General features: G+C 38.0%; 1 protein-coding gene across 1 annotated transcript in view; it reads right to left on the bottom strand.

Moving 5' to 3' along the window:
• The window catches only part of CFAP61 (cilia and flagella associated protein 61), an 854,500-nt gene that overhangs the window by 820,827 nt on the left and 16,059 nt on the right, over positions 1-17,614 (bottom strand). Inside the window, exon 2 of the mRNA XM_053712009.1 lies at positions 12,917-13,070. Coding sequence (XP_053567984.1) covers positions 12,917-13,070 — 154 coding nt within the window. The remainder of the gene's footprint in view (positions 1-12,916; positions 13,071-17,614) is intronic.

Raw genomic sequence — 17,614 nt, 5'->3', positions numbered from 1 at the left:
AAAAGAACTCTCTCTACTATGTATAAAACTATTAAGAATTATCAGGGCCTTGATAACCTACTCAGAATCTCGAACAACTGGCAGTTTAGTTGTATAACCCCCTAAGTAGAAGTTATTCAAAAAGGCTTCACATTAGCTGACAAAACCACTATTTCTAAAGCATGGAGAGAGTCCCACATGAAAATATTGAATAAAATGTACATCACACCACATACAAAATCTAAAATGTGATAAAAGATCATCAAGTTCTTGTAGTAAGTGTTAAGTTCCCTGAGGCAGATATATAGACCATTGTTTTTGGAAATGCCCTAAAATCCAAAGATTATGGAAGACATTCAATTTTTGGTTTGAAAGATTGTGTAAATGCTCTTTCAAGATACAAGATGTGCATATATTCTTATTGTTTAACAATTCCAATAAATCAATTAAAGTTAAAGTAAATTCTAGCGTTTTACAAACGCTAGGATTTACTATTGAAACAAATAAAGGGGACTTTTATTCATGAAGTATAAGATACTTCATTTAGAAAGCTCCTTTATTTGATTCAATCGATTGCCGTTTTCAGGTGCTTCAGCAGCCCACGGCTAAAAAATGTTTTGGCTAAGAGGTTACGTGCGGTAAATCCGCCCATGGGACCTGGATTTACCGCACGGCTATTGGCTAAGAGGTGAAAACGTCACCTCTTAGCCCAAAAAAATTTTAGCCGTCGGCTGCTGTAGCAGCTGAAAACGGCGATTGATTGAATCAAATAAAGGAGCTTTCTACATGAAGTATCTTATACTTCATGAATGAAACTCCCTTTTATTTGTTTCAATAGTAAATCCTAGCGTTTGTAAAATGCTATGATTTATTTTCACTTTAATATATATATATATATATATATATATATATTAATATTTTTAAACATTGTAATTCTAACAGGCAGAAACTTGATATTGAAACACTGGATTTCTAAGAAAAGTCCACAACTGATTGAGTTTAAGCATTCACTACAAAACCAGATATGACTCAGCCACTGACTCTTTTTCTCCAAGTGGATGCCATTAATTAGTTATCTGCCCAAGGAACATCAAGTCCAAATAATATTCCCTTTCCGAGGCTCGACCTTTTTAGAGGAAGCTATGCTAAGAGGAGATTTACCTAGCCTGTATGGCTAGGGGGAGGGGGTAGGAGAGAGGAGAACTGCTTTCATAACTTTTTTTTGTTCTTGTTTTGTTTTTTTGTTTTGTATTGTTTTGTCTTGTTTTTTTTCTGATCTAAATGCATAAATTAATGCAAATCTATACTGATGACATCTTCTAGGATCTCCTGCTGTTAAAACAAGATGTGTATTGTCGGAATGTGCTTATTAATACGTAGATTTTGTGGAAAAACATAATATTGTTCAGTTAAGTCTGCAAGATCTGGGACAGATATTGTTGGAGCTATAACAATATGTTTTCTTTTATTGGTCAATATACGTAATTATGATTTTATTTTTGTTTGTTTTTTGTTGTGTGTTATAAATCCCAATAAAAAGAGTTAAAAAAAAAAAAAAGAATCCAAAAACAAAAACAAAGGGTGGGGTCTTGTGGACTCTCACCACCATGAAAGAAATAAATTTATCAGGCAAGCATAAATTATGTTTTCTTACATACAGGTGGTGAGAGTCCATGATATATTAATCCTGGGAACTAATACCCAAGCTGTGGAGTCCACAAGTAATAACATAAAGGGAGGGATGTAAAAACATCTTTTCACTGAGAAATTAAATCCACATCCCCACTAAAAGATAAAAAAAAAACAACAGACACTCGTCCACCATCTAAGTAGCAGACAGCCACACCAGTACTAAAACATATCAGCAGAGGTTATGGAATAGGAGTATATTGTACATCCATAAAGGGAGGCAACAGACGCATTCTGCGACAGATTATGGAAAGTTTATGAAGAAAATCATAAACAATACCCCTTTTACACATCTACTGAAAACCCCTCTCTCTGAAGAAATCTATTGCACATCTTCATTCTTCAGCCACCTCCAGTGGAGACAAAGAAAAGACTAAGGTATAGTGAGGTGGGAGGGGTTTTATGGAACTCTTGGGGTTTGAGATCTTTGCCTCCTCCTAGTGGTAGGGAAGGTAAATCCCATAAGTAATGGATTGTGGACTCTCACCACCTATATGATAGAAAAAGACTGTGCACAATTTGATAATTTAAGTAAATTGAAAATTTGTTTCAAATTGCAAGCTCTGTCATAAAAGTTTAATTTTGACTTTAGTGTCCCTAAAATTTATTGCTAACTTCTACGTCTATTTAAAACAAGAACACACTGCAAACTAAAGTGACTCAATAGTTACTACACTGTATAACTAATGTGGCATCATTTGTGCCAAAAAACAATGATCTAGAGAGTTTTTTTAAAAGCATCCAGGGAAGCAAAATTCCTGTTATTGATTACAACAAAATAATTGACGCTAGCGAGCTATGAGGTGTTATGTAGCACTATTCTTTACTGTAACACCAAAACCTCAGGTGCAAGCTGCCATTAATTTGTAAGATATTAACTTTATTTTTCCATTTTCAGTCATTTACGCAGAGCAAACAAAAGAGTAATGACTAAAGGGGAATGTAAAGAATAAAACAATGTAGAGGCAGTGCATGATGCCCCCGCCATCAAATCCTTAATATCTAGCTTTGTGGTACTCATTTAACACCCCCAAATGTTATGCTTAAAAGATGGGTGTGAGGCCTGGTTGTTATGGATGCCCAATGTAACCATACGATGCAACACGCAGAAAAGTTGATCAAAAACAAAACAATGAAAACAAACATCAACATAGAACTCACTTAAAGGGACATAAAATAAGTCGGGATAGAGACAAAATATAATAACGTACTTTAATTACTTTTTTTTTTTTTTTTTTTTTTAATCATTTTTTATTGAGGAATCATAATATAAATTAATACAAATAATTCTGTGTAGGCTACACCTGCAAGTGTTACATTTTCAGATTTTCCAAGTCAAGAGATGGATAAACTCACAGGCACATGAAACTAAGAACAAAGATAAAACCTACACAGTAACATAACTTAGATACATTCAAATAGATTTTCCTTTTAGTTTAAAACATATGATAAATATCCTCATTTCTGCCCCTTCAACAAATAGACCTCTCTTGGGTCCTTGGATTATGTGAGAAACGATATAGGGGTTATATAATCATGGGGAAACAAACAAAAAAACAAACTACTATACAATCCAAATGCTATAATACAGGTATGTTAAAAACCAAAACAGGATCAGATGGCAGTGTTCTGAGATGTGCTAATAAATAGAAAGATTACCTGCAGTGTAAAGTAAGTTGTGATGCAGTAGGTATAGAGGTGATAATGTGAGTATGAGGATGGAAGGAGGCTAGTCTTGTCGCTCTGATTGCATTGTTGTATGACCAAATTAATCTGATATGAATATGCTGCCATCTAGTGGTCTGAGGATAAAATATATTTCACATTTAAAGCAAGCAATTTCTGTTATGTTACGATGTGCACTGGCTCTGTCTGCTCAGGGTATGTTAAAAACAAGTTAATGTACCAAGCTGATCAGGATCTCAAGCTAATATTGCTATACATCAAATAAAGCTTACAAACTCGATGTTCATAACACAACAGATAAACAAGGTTAAACTAGGAACAGTGTGGAACTATTAAAGCTTCTCGTAATTTAACATAAACATCCCAAACCTAACAACATATTTTGAATACTTTGCCACAGAATCATTCTGACAGGCAGCTGCCATAAGCAGCAACTGTGCTGGATGATGGGAGCACTTTACCTCCAGTTAACCCCCTGTGTCCAGCTGGCCATAGTAGGCGATAGAGGTATGAGTTTTTATGCAGTGACTACCAAGCCAGTTCAACTTGATCAGAGAGATAAAGTTCCCAATAGTGTTTCGTGTGGCTATTAGAGCTAAAGGACCTGTTAAACTGGACAATGTCTCTGGTGCTCTAAGCCTGCTACCGAGTATCTTAGAAGAGTGAGCCCACATGTAGCTGTGATCTTTTAAGGTTGGTGCTGTGTCTCTTACTTTGTGATGAGTTCCATATAATGGTCCAGTCTTGGGTGCTATCTTTGAAATCCCCACTTTAGTGAAACCTGACCCGGTATCTACTTTATGCTGAGACCACGCTGCTGTGCCCTTCTCTGCTGCTATTTGTGCTGTGATACTAGTGATCTGGCTTTGAGGTTCCTGGGGATCTGTAATCATCAGGGGTAGTTCCACTTGACAAAACTCCTCTTTGTGCTGCTCTTTATAATTCTTGCTTGGTGTGTAGGTCTGCTGGTGTGTGAGCTGTGTTTTACCCCTATGTGCTGCGAGAAGTGTGTCTGCCTTCTGTGCTTTTACCGCTCCGTACAGCTCCTGTGTAGTAGGAGAGGGGTCAGTTATAATTGAGCCTGTCTGGATTTGTCCCGGTAAATGAACAGTAGTGGGTATCTTACTCTCCTGCTCTACCTCCAAGCTGCATTAAATATTCATATGGAGCTCCATCTATCAGCTTTAACATGCGTGCAGTTAATCTTGCCATAAATTCCTCGTGGTTTAGCTGGCTGTGTTCCTCCGCCATGCTGGACATCCTCTGCTTGTTGCAAATATTTTATAAACAAGTTTTAACTTTTTCCCCGCTGTTAATCAGGTTCAGCCCTCTGATCCGTTAGAGCTGTTTGATGATGATGGGTCGTAGAGACTCAGTAAGTCAGGTTACTCTGACAGCACTGATCACCCGGCTCTACCCGGGGGGGAGGTGATTGCCTAGGAAAAGTAGGCCGCCGCCATAGGCCCTTGAACTCCGATCTGGACCTCCAGTGTCATGAAAACAGCTAAAAATAGGAAAGTATAGTGCCACAATAGCCAGTACTGTGGGGTGTTTAGATGATATGTTCTATTCTTGCTGTTTAAAGATAATAACCGGCGGATTATTAAAGATTCCTCTGGAGCCCACAGAAAATGTGTCCTATCCAGAACACAGCTCGGACACGCCCCCGTACTTTAATTACTTTACCTGCAAATTAATACTGCAGTGCCTCACCATTAACCCTTTCTTTAAGTTTCTGAATTGTACAGCTCTAACTCCCCCCACACAATTCCTTATATGGCTGTATCTATCTCCACCTTTGATTTGGTAGAATACAAGACTTTAACACTCATTATCTGCTGGAGCATGTCTAGAACCAAATAAGCTGCTGTGAACTCAGTTGAAATACAATGCCTGTGTTTCTGATGCTAAACACTGATAAGGAGGGGTGGATCAGACTAATCCAGACAGCATGGCTATGTTACTAATATTGCTTATTTTTGAAAATTACTTTAAAATACTTGCCAGCAATTTTTTAACTTTTCTATTTTTACTTAATTAGCCCTTTTAGGATATGCACAGATCTCAACATGTTTTATGGCACTTTAAAGGAGCATAAAACACTAAATACATTTTATAAGCATAGTATTAAGGTTATTCTGTGCTTTCCTCTAGTCATGGGTTCTGCCATGTTGAAATTTGCTTTTCATTACATACCTGTCTGCACATGTGCAGCAATTCTACTTCAGATACCTGCAGTGTAACCTAGGTTCCATAATGGCAGCGCCCATGTTTAGAAGGAGGTGCATGAAATGTATTTAGTTTAATCAAAGAAGCTATGTAAATCTTTGGTGTAGGATACCATTGGGCTCAAACGCCTATAAAACATCACTTTTATTGAAAAATCTAAAACGAAAGATGAAGCATCCTACAAAAAAATAAATTCAATATATATTTTGGCTGTATACCCACAAAACTACCCCTTTAACAATCCTAATAAACATTTTATATATATAATTATAGCTACATAAATCCAGTATTGTAGACTGATGAATAAACAAGCAAAGTACTAAGTGATACATAATTAGAGCAAACCACATATAACAATACAATTAGATCCCTATGACATCCCTGTTAGCGACTGTTGGCCATAGCCTTATACATATGCTGTTCCGATACAATCTTCATATAATCGCTGAAAACAGGAAAATATTACATTTAATAGATATGATATAATGCCAGCAAAACTGCCTGATGTGCATTTTGCCTTACCTTTTAACTGAAATCTGAACCAAGATCTAAGGAGGAATTAGTTTCTATGGTCTGAGGGCTGGAGCTTGGCCGGCCATGGGCCAGGGCCAGACCCAGGGCAATATTCATTTAATCTATTGGTCTGGTTTAGTTAGCCTATGAATATAACATGTTGCAAAAATCACAGGAGGAGGACAAGACTGCAAAACAGAAGACACTAAGGCCCTAATATTCCAAACATCAACAGACCAACGAGAAACTGCCTTTCTGGCCTCGTCGGCTTTGCAGTCCCTCGTTCTGTTGAGATTTTCAAAGAAAATGGGCATAGCCGAGCAGTACCGGTGACATCTCTCTTATAGAAGTCAATGGGAGCATGACGTCGGCCTAAACAACGCAGACAGTGTGCTCACTGAAACTAAAAATAGTTTCCGTGTAGGCACACTCCAAATATTCCCAGCGGGACCTAAATTGCACTACACCTATGCTAACCACCTCAGGCGATATAGTCTCGACAGCTGATAGTTGGTGAGGCAAATATGGCCGCAACCCTCCTCACAACCTGCACTTCGCACTGGTGTCGATATGCCCGAAATCAAAGTGCAGCCTACTCCCACTAGCATGCCCCGCCTACACCTACGTCAGAGCTAACCTACACTCAGGGACGGAACTATGGAGGGTGCAAAGGTCGCAACTGCGACCAGTGACGCTGCCTGCACTGATATTATGTGAGTGTGACGTGATGCTTCACTAGTGTCTCTGTCTCTGACTACAAGGGTTAGTGTTTCTGTTTTACCCATTGGCCGTGCCAGGCCCGGAACTTAGTTAACTTCTATCATGATCCCGGACTCTGACTGACATTGGCTCTGCTCCTGACTGCACGTGTAGTCTGCTCAAATCGGCTCGTGACTGCACGTGTAGTCAGTCAGTGTGAGAGACTGAGTGAGAGACGAGTGACGAGCAGAGGCAGTTGAGCGAGGAGGGCAGCTAGAGACAGCTACTCGGCTAGTGGTGAGTCAGTGTGAGGCTGAGTGGCATTATAGCAGGCTGATTAAATTGAACCAGTAACTGGAGTAGTGGACTGGACAGGTGTTAGATGGTCAGAAGCGCAATGGCCTCAACCGGTGAGGCTGAGCGTTTTAGGGGAGTATCAGGGTGGAACCAACTCACAGACTGTATCACTTTACAGTCAAACACTACATATAGTACTGGCTGGGTGGGTAGTAGGGACCTAAGGTCACCATAATATCACCATAAAAAGCATGGCTCAGTGCAAATAGGCAGCCAAGGAGCCAAATCACTGCTGCATAGGTGTAATGGACAATTAATAACTGCATAACAACTTAATATACTACAATATGCTTTTTTCCCCTGCTAACATTAGATTTTCATATTTAGTAGCAGAACGCTATAATGGTTTTAATTATATTTCAATGGTCCAACTCCATACTACATTTGTGACATTAATATATGTTTCCTGAAATTTTTCTATTAAGAGATATAATAACAATTCTGTTGTTATACATTTAGTATTTGATGTTTCTGAATGTTACTCATTAAGAACAATATGCTGTTTATTTTATTCCATAGAAAACAAAGTACGATCATATAATTTCTTGTTATACATCTAATATTTGGCATTTCTGAGTGTTATCCATTAAGAACAATAAGCTGTTCACTTGTTTGTTTTATTTCATAGAACACAAATTCCGATCATGTATTTATGGTTAATTTCTTGATGTGTGCGGCAATCGGGACTTCCCCTGTCTTTATTCTGCAATGTGTCAACACGGACGGATCTGAAATGAAACTTCCTCATTACGGACACAAGCCAACACAGGATAGGCTAGTGAAATCATGTGACATAAAACTGGATGGAACTTTCCACATAAACAGTGGCACATCTTGAATTGGCTGCCCAAATCATGTGATCTCCAAATGGACCTGAAAGGGAACTTTTTTCATCATACTAGTCGTTTGAGGACTTAAAATGATGGACCTTTTTTGATTGGTTATTTTAGAAGAGGGCTAATTTGATTGGCCAAATATGTTCATATCGAACTAACGTAATGCAATACAAAATTAAATATAATAACGGCATATGAAAATTCTAACTTTGCAATTAATTATATCTTCAGTTAGAGATGAACATAATACAGATAGGATGTTGTATAATTTGTTTAATAATTTTGGTTTTCTGTGAGTCCAATTTCCTGTTAAATGCTTAGATTCTTGAACCTGGGCCCCGTGGTTTCTAGTTACGCCTCTGCCTACACTCCCCCTGACCACCTACACTTACGCCACGCCTAACCTACACACCCCTGGAACGCCCAGCTAAGTCCCTAATACTGCCTACACTTATGTAATGTCTAACCTACATTAGCCTGGAATGCCCAAGCTAACTCCCACATACTGGCTACTGTCTAAAAAATACCTGACTGTAATAAGCTATACTAAGTAGTAAACCTCCCCATTATAACTATATGAGCTATGCTGCCAAAATTATAAACATTGCTAAACGCCGGCGGCCGTCTGCTAGAGGGCCAGCTAAACCTCGCCAGCCTAGCTGGGCTCCTGGAATTGAGTGCTGGACTGGAATTTAGTCCCGGCCCAGTGCATCTTAAAAGGGGTGCTGATCGAGCAGGGTGCAAGGAATCAAGTCGCCCTTTTAGTATGTTGTCGGAAATTTGATGAGGCACCTGGGGATAACCCTTGTTTGGGGGTTCTACCTTCTGGAAAGAATGGGGGACCGGAATTGAAGTGCTCAATTGGCACCCCTTTTAAGAAGTGCCGGACCGGGGCTCAATTAAGATCCGGCATTCTGTTCCAGGAGCCCAGCTAGGCCATCAAGGTTTTACCGGCCCTCTGGCGTTTACCACATTTCCTTGACAAAATATGCATTGTCATGTACAATTTAGATTCTTTAAAGTATTGTATATATCTTAAAGGGATAGTCTAGTTAAAATTAAACTTTCATGATTCAAATAGAGGTTGCAATTTTAAGCAACTTTCTAATTTACTCCTATTATCAATTTTTCTTTGTTCTCTTGGTATCTTTATTTGAAAAAGCAACAATGTAAGTTTAGTAGCCAGCCTATTTTTGGTTCATCGCCTGGGTAGTGCTTGCTGATTGGTGTCTAAATGTAGCCACCAAACAGCAAGCGATACCAAGGTGATGAACCAACAATGTGCTGGGTATTAAGCTTACATAAGCTTAGCTGATTAAGGCCTACTAAATGCTAAACATCAATGATTAACCAATCAACCCCATACAGGTATGGGGGGGGGGGTGGTTACAGGACTATGCCGTAAACCGCCAGCTCCCAATGCAAACTACATCTACACTACCTAACACCTAACCCCCATTTTAAACTAAAAAAATAAATTAAAAAAACTAAGTTACAATAAAATTAAATAAATCTAAGTTACATAAAATAAAAAAAAGACAGTATCATGCCCCTTACAAAAAAAAAAACACTCAAAACAAAAAAAAACATAAACCCTAACACTAAATATAAAATTACACTAGCCATTAAAAAGGCCTTGTAAAAGACAGCTCTTTAACATTTAAAAAAATTACACCACCCCCCGCTACAATACAAGTTACCACCCACCCCCAAAATAATTAATCCCTAACTAAACACAAAGTTTAAAATCACCATGCGAAAATCCAGCTCCTCTTGATCGAACGTTGAGCCCTCTTCATCCCGGCCCAAGGCGCCGGGGGCCATCTTCGCAGAGGCAGACTTCGGTGGCCTCTGCTGCTCCCGCTCCGCGATCTTCCATGCCAGGGGCCCTCTTCATCCTGGGGTCCAGGCGTCGGGGGCCCATCTTCGCAGAAGCAGACTTCTTCCACTGCCTCCACTACGTGTCTTCTATCTTCAAGTCTTCAGCTCTCTTCCTCCAGCCCTCCTCTTCTCTGAATTTCAGGATGTGTGGAACCCCTTTATATAGGGGTACCACTTCATCCCTATTGGCTAATTTTTAATTAGCCAATAGAAAGAAAGTATTTTATTTTAAATTCTAATAATCCAATAGAATAAATTATTTTTAAAGACGTTAAATTTAAGGAAAATTGTAGTGCAGAATGTAGATACAGTGTATATTCATAAGACATTGCACTAAATATTAGCAGTCCCATGGTTCTGTATTTCAGGCCAATAGCCTGAAGCTCTTTTTTCGTATTATTGCCAGTGAGGGATACTGCCAAGATAGAGCAAATGATTATTTGCCCTTTGAAGGGACAGTAAACACTTTGGGCCATATTACAAGTGGCGCTAACTCCGCTAGAAGTAAGCTTTTTTGTGCGATGCGTGCAAATATCCGAAGTTAGAATATTGAGATTATGATTTATTTTTTGGCTAAACCTGTGTTTGCAATTGTTTGATATCCATAAGTGTATTTTTTGAACAAAAGGTTAAATAACAAAGAGAAATTTGTTACAGCCTTCTTTGCTCATATTTACCAAGGTTGCCCATATTAGTGAAGGGCATAATATATATATATATATATATATATATATATATATATATATATATATATATAGTTTAAAATCTGAACAACAGATTGCACGCCTATCCCATTTCCTTACACTAAACTCCCTTCTCGACCCACTGCAATCTGGATTTCGTCCCCATCACTCCACAAAGACAGCAATCGGTTAAGGTTACCAGCGACCTACCTACATCAAAATCAAAAGGCCAATTCTCTCTTCTTATCCTTCTTGATCTGTCCGCAGACTTTGATACTGTTGACCACCCTCTTTTGCTCCAAACCCTCCAATCCTTCGGCATTTGTGACACAGCCCTCTCGTGGTTCTCTTCCTACCTGTCAAACCGTACCTTTAGTGTAGCCTTCTCTGGGGCCTCCTCTGCCCTGTCACCACTTTCTGTTGGGGTACCGCAAGGCTCTGTCCTTCGTCCCCTTCTCTTTCCAATCTACACGTCATCATTAGGTTCCCTAATAAAGTCCCACTGGTTACAATATCATTTGTATGCCGACGTCACCCAAATCTACTTCTCTGCACCAGACCTATCTCCTTCCGTGTCTTTCTCACTTCTCTTCCTGGATGTCCTCTCACTACCTCAAGCTAAATCTCTCCAAAATTGAGCTCTTTATTTTCCCTCCTACTTCCAAAATCTCCACCTAATCTCTCTATAACTGTCGACAACTCCATCATTACCCCTACCCCGCATGCCCGATGTCTTGGGGTCACACTTGACTCAAATCTTTCTTTCTCTCCTCACATTCAGTCCTTGGCTAAATCCTGCCGCTTCCACCTTAAAAACATCTCTAAAATTAGACATTTCCTTACACAAGATACAACTAATATTTTAATCCACTCTCTCATCCTTTCCCGCCTCGATTACTGCAACTCTGACCTCTCTGGTCTCCCCAGCTGCCGCCTAGCTCCTTTACAATCCATAATGAATGCCTCTGCCAGGCTCATCTTCCTTACACGTCGCTCTTCATCTGCTGCACCTCTCTGCCAATCCCTTCACTGGCTTCCTCTTGCCTCCAGGATTAAATACAAAATTCTCACTCTGACATACAAAGCTCTCAAGTGCACTGCTCCCTCCTATATCACAGACCTTGTCTCCAGATACTCTCCCTCCCATCCCCTTCGCTCAGCTCATGACCTCCTACTCTTCTCCTCTCTTGTTACCTCCTCACACTCCCGCTTACAGAACTTCTCCAGACAGGCTCCCATCTTGTGGAACTCTCTGCCTCGCTCCACAAGACTATCCCCTAGTTTTAAAAACTTCAAGCTCTCCCTAAAGACTCTACTGTTCAGGGATGCATACAACCTACACTAACCTTTTTTTATACCATTTCCTCTCCTCCATTGCTATCCCCTTGAACCCCCTTAGCATTTAAGCCTAAGAGCCATGCCTTCTTTAGAGCGGACTATAACAGTGTGACTCTTGGCAAGGCCCTCTACCTGTCTGATCCCTATAACTGTTTCCCTCTATTCCGCCTATGTTTATAGCACTGCAGAATCTGTTGGTGCTCTACAAATAACTAATAATAATAATAATAATAGGTAGGATATCTAAAAGTGGAATTGGAATACATGTATTTTTTTTATCGTTGCTATGGCAATTACTATACATGTGACTGTAATTGTATTTCTAGACCAATATAGTACACATGACAATTTTTTAAGGTGTCTTAGATTGTACACATGCTTTAGGACATAGTGATGATGTTGTGAATTATCTTTATCCACTTTATGGCTCACTAGGGCAATCCAGACCATGCCCCACGTCGCCTAGCGATGACGCCAAATCTGATGAGAGGGGCTTAGTCCAACTGGGAGGACAAAGCGTTTTGGAGATGGCTTGAAATATGACAGTTGGAAATCAGTACAATTCATATGTTTTTTTCCTATGTCTGATGAAGGGGTTAAAACGTTGAAACGTTACTGGGAATAAAGGTGACAATGTTGAGAAGTCCCAGAGAGTGCTTCTTTTTTTTTTTTTTAAGATCTGAATGCACCCCAGGCAGTTGAACATACTGTATTATGAGTGCTGGCCTCAAATGACTTTTTACAGTATTCTGTATATATATATATATATATATATATATATATATATATATATATATATATATATATATATATATATATGTTATTTTCAGATTAAACACAATTCTCTCTCTATCCATGCTTTTCTTGGACTAATCTATGTTAAAGTATATTGTGCAGGCTTCATGAGTGCATCAAATAATCTCACATATTTCTGGACATCTGGTAACAACCCATAGATTAAATGTGACAAATTGTAAGGAACAGAAGATTCCCATGGTGTGCAATCAACTGCATAATACTACTCACCGTGCACTTGCTGCTATTTTCATAGCTTGTGTGTAACCATTCTTCCCATTCTGCTTGATCTATGACACCCCAGCTGGGGTAGTCCAGGAACGCAGCATGAGCAATAACATAGTTTTCTTCATTACTGATGGTCACAGCCAGGTTGGATTTCTCACTAAAATATAAATAAATAAGACATTTACAGAGATACAAGATAGTTTGTGACTTTTTTTCTCTTATGTTGAATTCTGAGCATGAAATAAATATTATATATGTATGTGTATATATATTTATGCATGTATATATTCAGTCGTATGCAAAAGTTTAGGCACCCCTGACAATTTCCATGATTTTCATTTATAAATAATTGGGTGTTTGGATCAGCAATTTCATTTTGATCTATCAAATAACTGAAGGACACAGTAATATTTCAGTAGTAAAATGAGGTTTATTGGATTAACAGAAAATGTGCAATATGCATCAAAACGAAATTAGACAGGTGCATAAATTTGGGCACCACAACAGAAATATTGCATCAATATTTAGTAGAGCCTCCTTTAGCAGAAATAACAGCCTCTAGACCAGAGCTTTCCAAACTTCTCATGTTGGTGACACACTTTTTAGACCTACATCATTTTGCGACACAGTAATTGAGTTGTACAAGCAAACAGGAGGTTAAACACATAAATTATATAATAACAATGTAAAAATAATTATAAATTAAAAAACAAAATTGTGCTAAAAAAGGGGCACACCTACACACTGCCGCCGATACACTAATGTTTCATGACACACAGTTTGGTAAGCACTGCTCTAGACGCTTCCTACAGCCTGTAATGAGTGTCTGGATTTTGGACGAAGGTATTTTGGACCATTACTCCTTGCAAAACATCTCCAGTTCAGTTAGGCTTGATGGTTGCCGAGCATGGACAGCCCGCTTCAAATCACCCTACAGATTTTCAATGATATTCAGGTCTAGGGACTGGGATGGCCATTCCAGAACATTGTACTTGTTCCTCTGCATAAATGCCAGAGTAGATTTTGAGCAGTGTTTTGGACTGTTGTCTTGTTGAAATATCCAGCCCCAGCATAACTTCAACTTTGTGACTGATTCCTCAGCATTATTCTCAAGTATCTGCCGATATTGATTGGAATCCATGCGACCCTCAACTTTAACAAGATTCCCAGTACTGGCACTGGCCCCACAGCATGATGGAACATCGACCAAATTTGACTGTGGGTAGCAAGTGTTTGTCTTGGAACGCTGTTTTTTTGCCGCCATGCATAACGCCCCTTGTTATGACCAAATAACTTAATCTTTGTTTCATCAGTCCACAGCACCCTCTTCCAAAATGAAGATGGCTTGTCCAAATGTGCGTTTGCATACCTCAAGCGACTCTGTTTGTGGCGTGTGTGCAGAAAAGGCTTCTTCCGCATCACTCTCCCATACAGCTTCTCCTTGTGCAAAGTGCCCTGAATTGTTGAACGATGCACAGTGACACCATCTGCAGCAAGATGATGTTTTAGGTCTTTGGAGGTGGTCTGTAGGCTGATTTTGACCGTTCTCACCATCCTTTGCCTTTGCCTCTCCGATATTTTACTTGGCCTGCCACTTCTGGCCTTAAGAACTGTGATATCCAAGTAGTGGAAACAGCACACCTGTATCTTTTCCAGTGGGGCACATGAACTAGTACATGACTAAGAGCCTAGTGCAGGCTTGAAACGTTGTATGTGTTATTGGGACCCTATATATCAAAGAATAAAGGTCTTTTAATGAAGATGGTGGCTGGAGTCTTTTGAAATTTGTGGATCTTAACAAGAACTGTGCCTGTGGTCTTCCATTTCCTCACTATGTTCCTCACAGTGGACACTGACAGCTTAAATTTCTGGGATAGCTTTTTGTACCCTTCCCCCCTAGAGGCAGAATGTTGAACAATCTTTGTTTTCAGGTCATTTGAGAGTTGATTTGAGGCCCCCATGTTGCCATTCTTCAGAGGAGAGTCAAAGAGAACAACTTGCAATAAGCCACCTTAAATACCTTTTCTCATTATTGGATGCACCTGTCTATGAAGTTCAAGGCTAAATGGGCTCACCAAACCAATTGTGTGTTCCAATTAATCAGTGCTAGGTAGTTACAGGTATGCTAAGCAACAAAATGACACGGGTGCCCAAATGTATGCATCTGTCTAATTTTGTTTTCATACATATTGCACATTTTCTGTTAATCCAATAAACCTCATTTCACTGCTGAAATATTACTGTGTCCTTCAGTTATTTGATAGATCAAAATGAAATTGCTGATCCAAACACCCAATTATTTATAAAGAAAAATCATGGAAATTGTCTCCACAGATTTACACCATCACTTTCTCACTTCTCTTATCTAAAACTTCCAGAATGTATAGAAGCAAAACCTTTAAAAAAAAAAAAAAAAAAAAAAAAACTTTCATGAAAATGTAACGTTTCAGCATATCTTATCTTCCTCAGACAAACAAATATTTCAATAACACGCTTTAAGATAACTAATTCTGCATGTGCGCTAACCTGACACAGTGTTAGACCTAAAGAGCAAAACCATAAGCACGTTACACATATTATACATTCCTATATTCTTTACATAGAACAAAATGTATCTTTATTATTAAATATATATTTATATATATATATATATATATCTGATAATGTTAAAGGGACATGAAACCCAAACGTTTACTTTTATTATTCACTCAGAGAATACAAATTTAAATAACTTTCTAATTTACACATATTTAACACGTTCTTCACATAGAAAACATTTAATTATTATTATTAAATATATATTTCAATATATAATGTGATCATGTTAATGTAATTATAGGACTAGATATATAGGTATAGGTGTATATATAGACATCATTTAACATAAAAAAACAACATTGGAATGTTAAATATTTCTAATTTACTTCTATTATCAAATTTTCTTTGTTCACTTGGTATCTTTTGTTGAAACACAGATATATAAACTCAGGAACGTGCACATGTCTGGAGCACTATATTGCATAAGTTTTGCAAAATTGCTATCCATTTGCAAGAGCACTAGATGGAAATACTATTTCCAGTCATGTCATGCTCCTGATGTCTACCTAGGTATCTCTTCAACAAAGAATACCATTGTAACAAAGCAAATTTGATAATAGAACTAAATGGTAAACTTTTTTTAAATTGTATGCTCTGTATGAATCATAGAAGAAAATGTTTGGGTTTCATATTCCTTTAAGGAAAAAAGGGGGCAGGGTACCCCAATCTCTTTATTTAATTGCACAATTTAATTGCACATGTGCAGACAATAATTGCTTTTGTTCTTGGGGCAGGGAAATCAACGAGGAGGATAAAAAAAAGCATAAAAGAAAGAAACATAAAACAGTATACTCGTTTGACAACATAAACCTGCATTATTCATTGAAAATGTATTCTCAGATATGGATGCAAGTTATTAATATGCATTTATTGTCCCTTTAATAATTTAATATGATACCTATAGCGTAAACTTAAATTATTTTGTTAGTTCCTACACTAGTAAAGAATATAAGGGGTCTTATTTAAGTAAAATTTCTATAAATAAATAAATACGAACAGAAATAAAAATTTTCACTTCAGTTGTTCTCAACAATCATTTAAAAATAAACCTTGAATGGACAATAAAGTAAAAATTAGATTTGCTGTGTTATCTTGGTATCCTGTGTTGAAGAGCAAACAAGGATACCAAGAGAACAAAACATATTTGATAAGAGAGGTAAATTAGAAAATTGTTTAAAATCTGCTGCCGAATGCAGAAGTAGGCGGCCATATTTGGACTTTGGCTATTTTTGGTGCCGGATTGATTCTTGTGAAAGATCACCACGCTAAGATCTGTGCAAATCCAGATGTTAGTGTGGTGATCTTTCACAAACATAAATCTGGCAACGAAAATAGCAGCCAGCCGGATAACCTAGTTTCGCATTTGGAAGCTAACAGAGCTGACGAATGTCTATGCCTATTTAAAACCGCATACTGTCTGAATTATTAATGTGAAAGTAAATCCTAGCGTTTTACAAACGCTAGGATTTACTATTGGAACAAATAAAGGGAACTGTCATTCATGAAGTATAAGATACTTCATGTAGAAAAGTTCCTTTATTTGATTCAATCGATCGCCGTTTTTACCTTGTACAGCAGCCCACGGCAAAAAAAAATTTGGCTAAGAGGTGACATTTTCACTAATTAGCCAATAGCTGTGCGCCCATGGGAGCCGGATTTACCGCACGGCTATTGGCCGTGGGCTGCTGTACAAGGTAAAAACGGCAATTGATTGAATCAAATAAAGGAGCTTTCTACATAAAGTATCTTATACTTCATGAATGAAAGTCCCCTTTATTTGTTTCAATAGTAAATCCTAGTGTCTGTACAATGCTAGTATTTACTTTCACTTTAATGTTTAAACACTTCACTACCAGGAATTTCAGAGAATGACAGATTCAGCTATATATGTATTTAAAGAATTAAGACATTATTGTAAAATTACCAGAAAAAAAAGTAAAAAAAAAAAAACAAAGAAAAATCAATTAGCACAATTTACCAAATCCTGTAGCTTTCTAACAGTAGAAAAAAAATGTCAACATTTGTTCAATGGCATCATAATTCAGTTAAGACCAAATTGGCATATATTATTATTTATTTATTATTGTATGGTCTTTATCTGCA

This window comes from Bombina bombina, chromosome 4 (assembly GCF_027579735.1).
Source record: "Bombina bombina isolate aBomBom1 chromosome 4, aBomBom1.pri, whole genome shotgun sequence".
Classification (NCBI taxonomy): Eukaryota; Metazoa; Chordata; class Amphibia; order Anura; family Bombinatoridae; genus Bombina; species Bombina bombina.
Note: the sequence above shows the minus strand (reverse complement) of the source record. Positions and strands in the feature narration are given on the sequence as shown.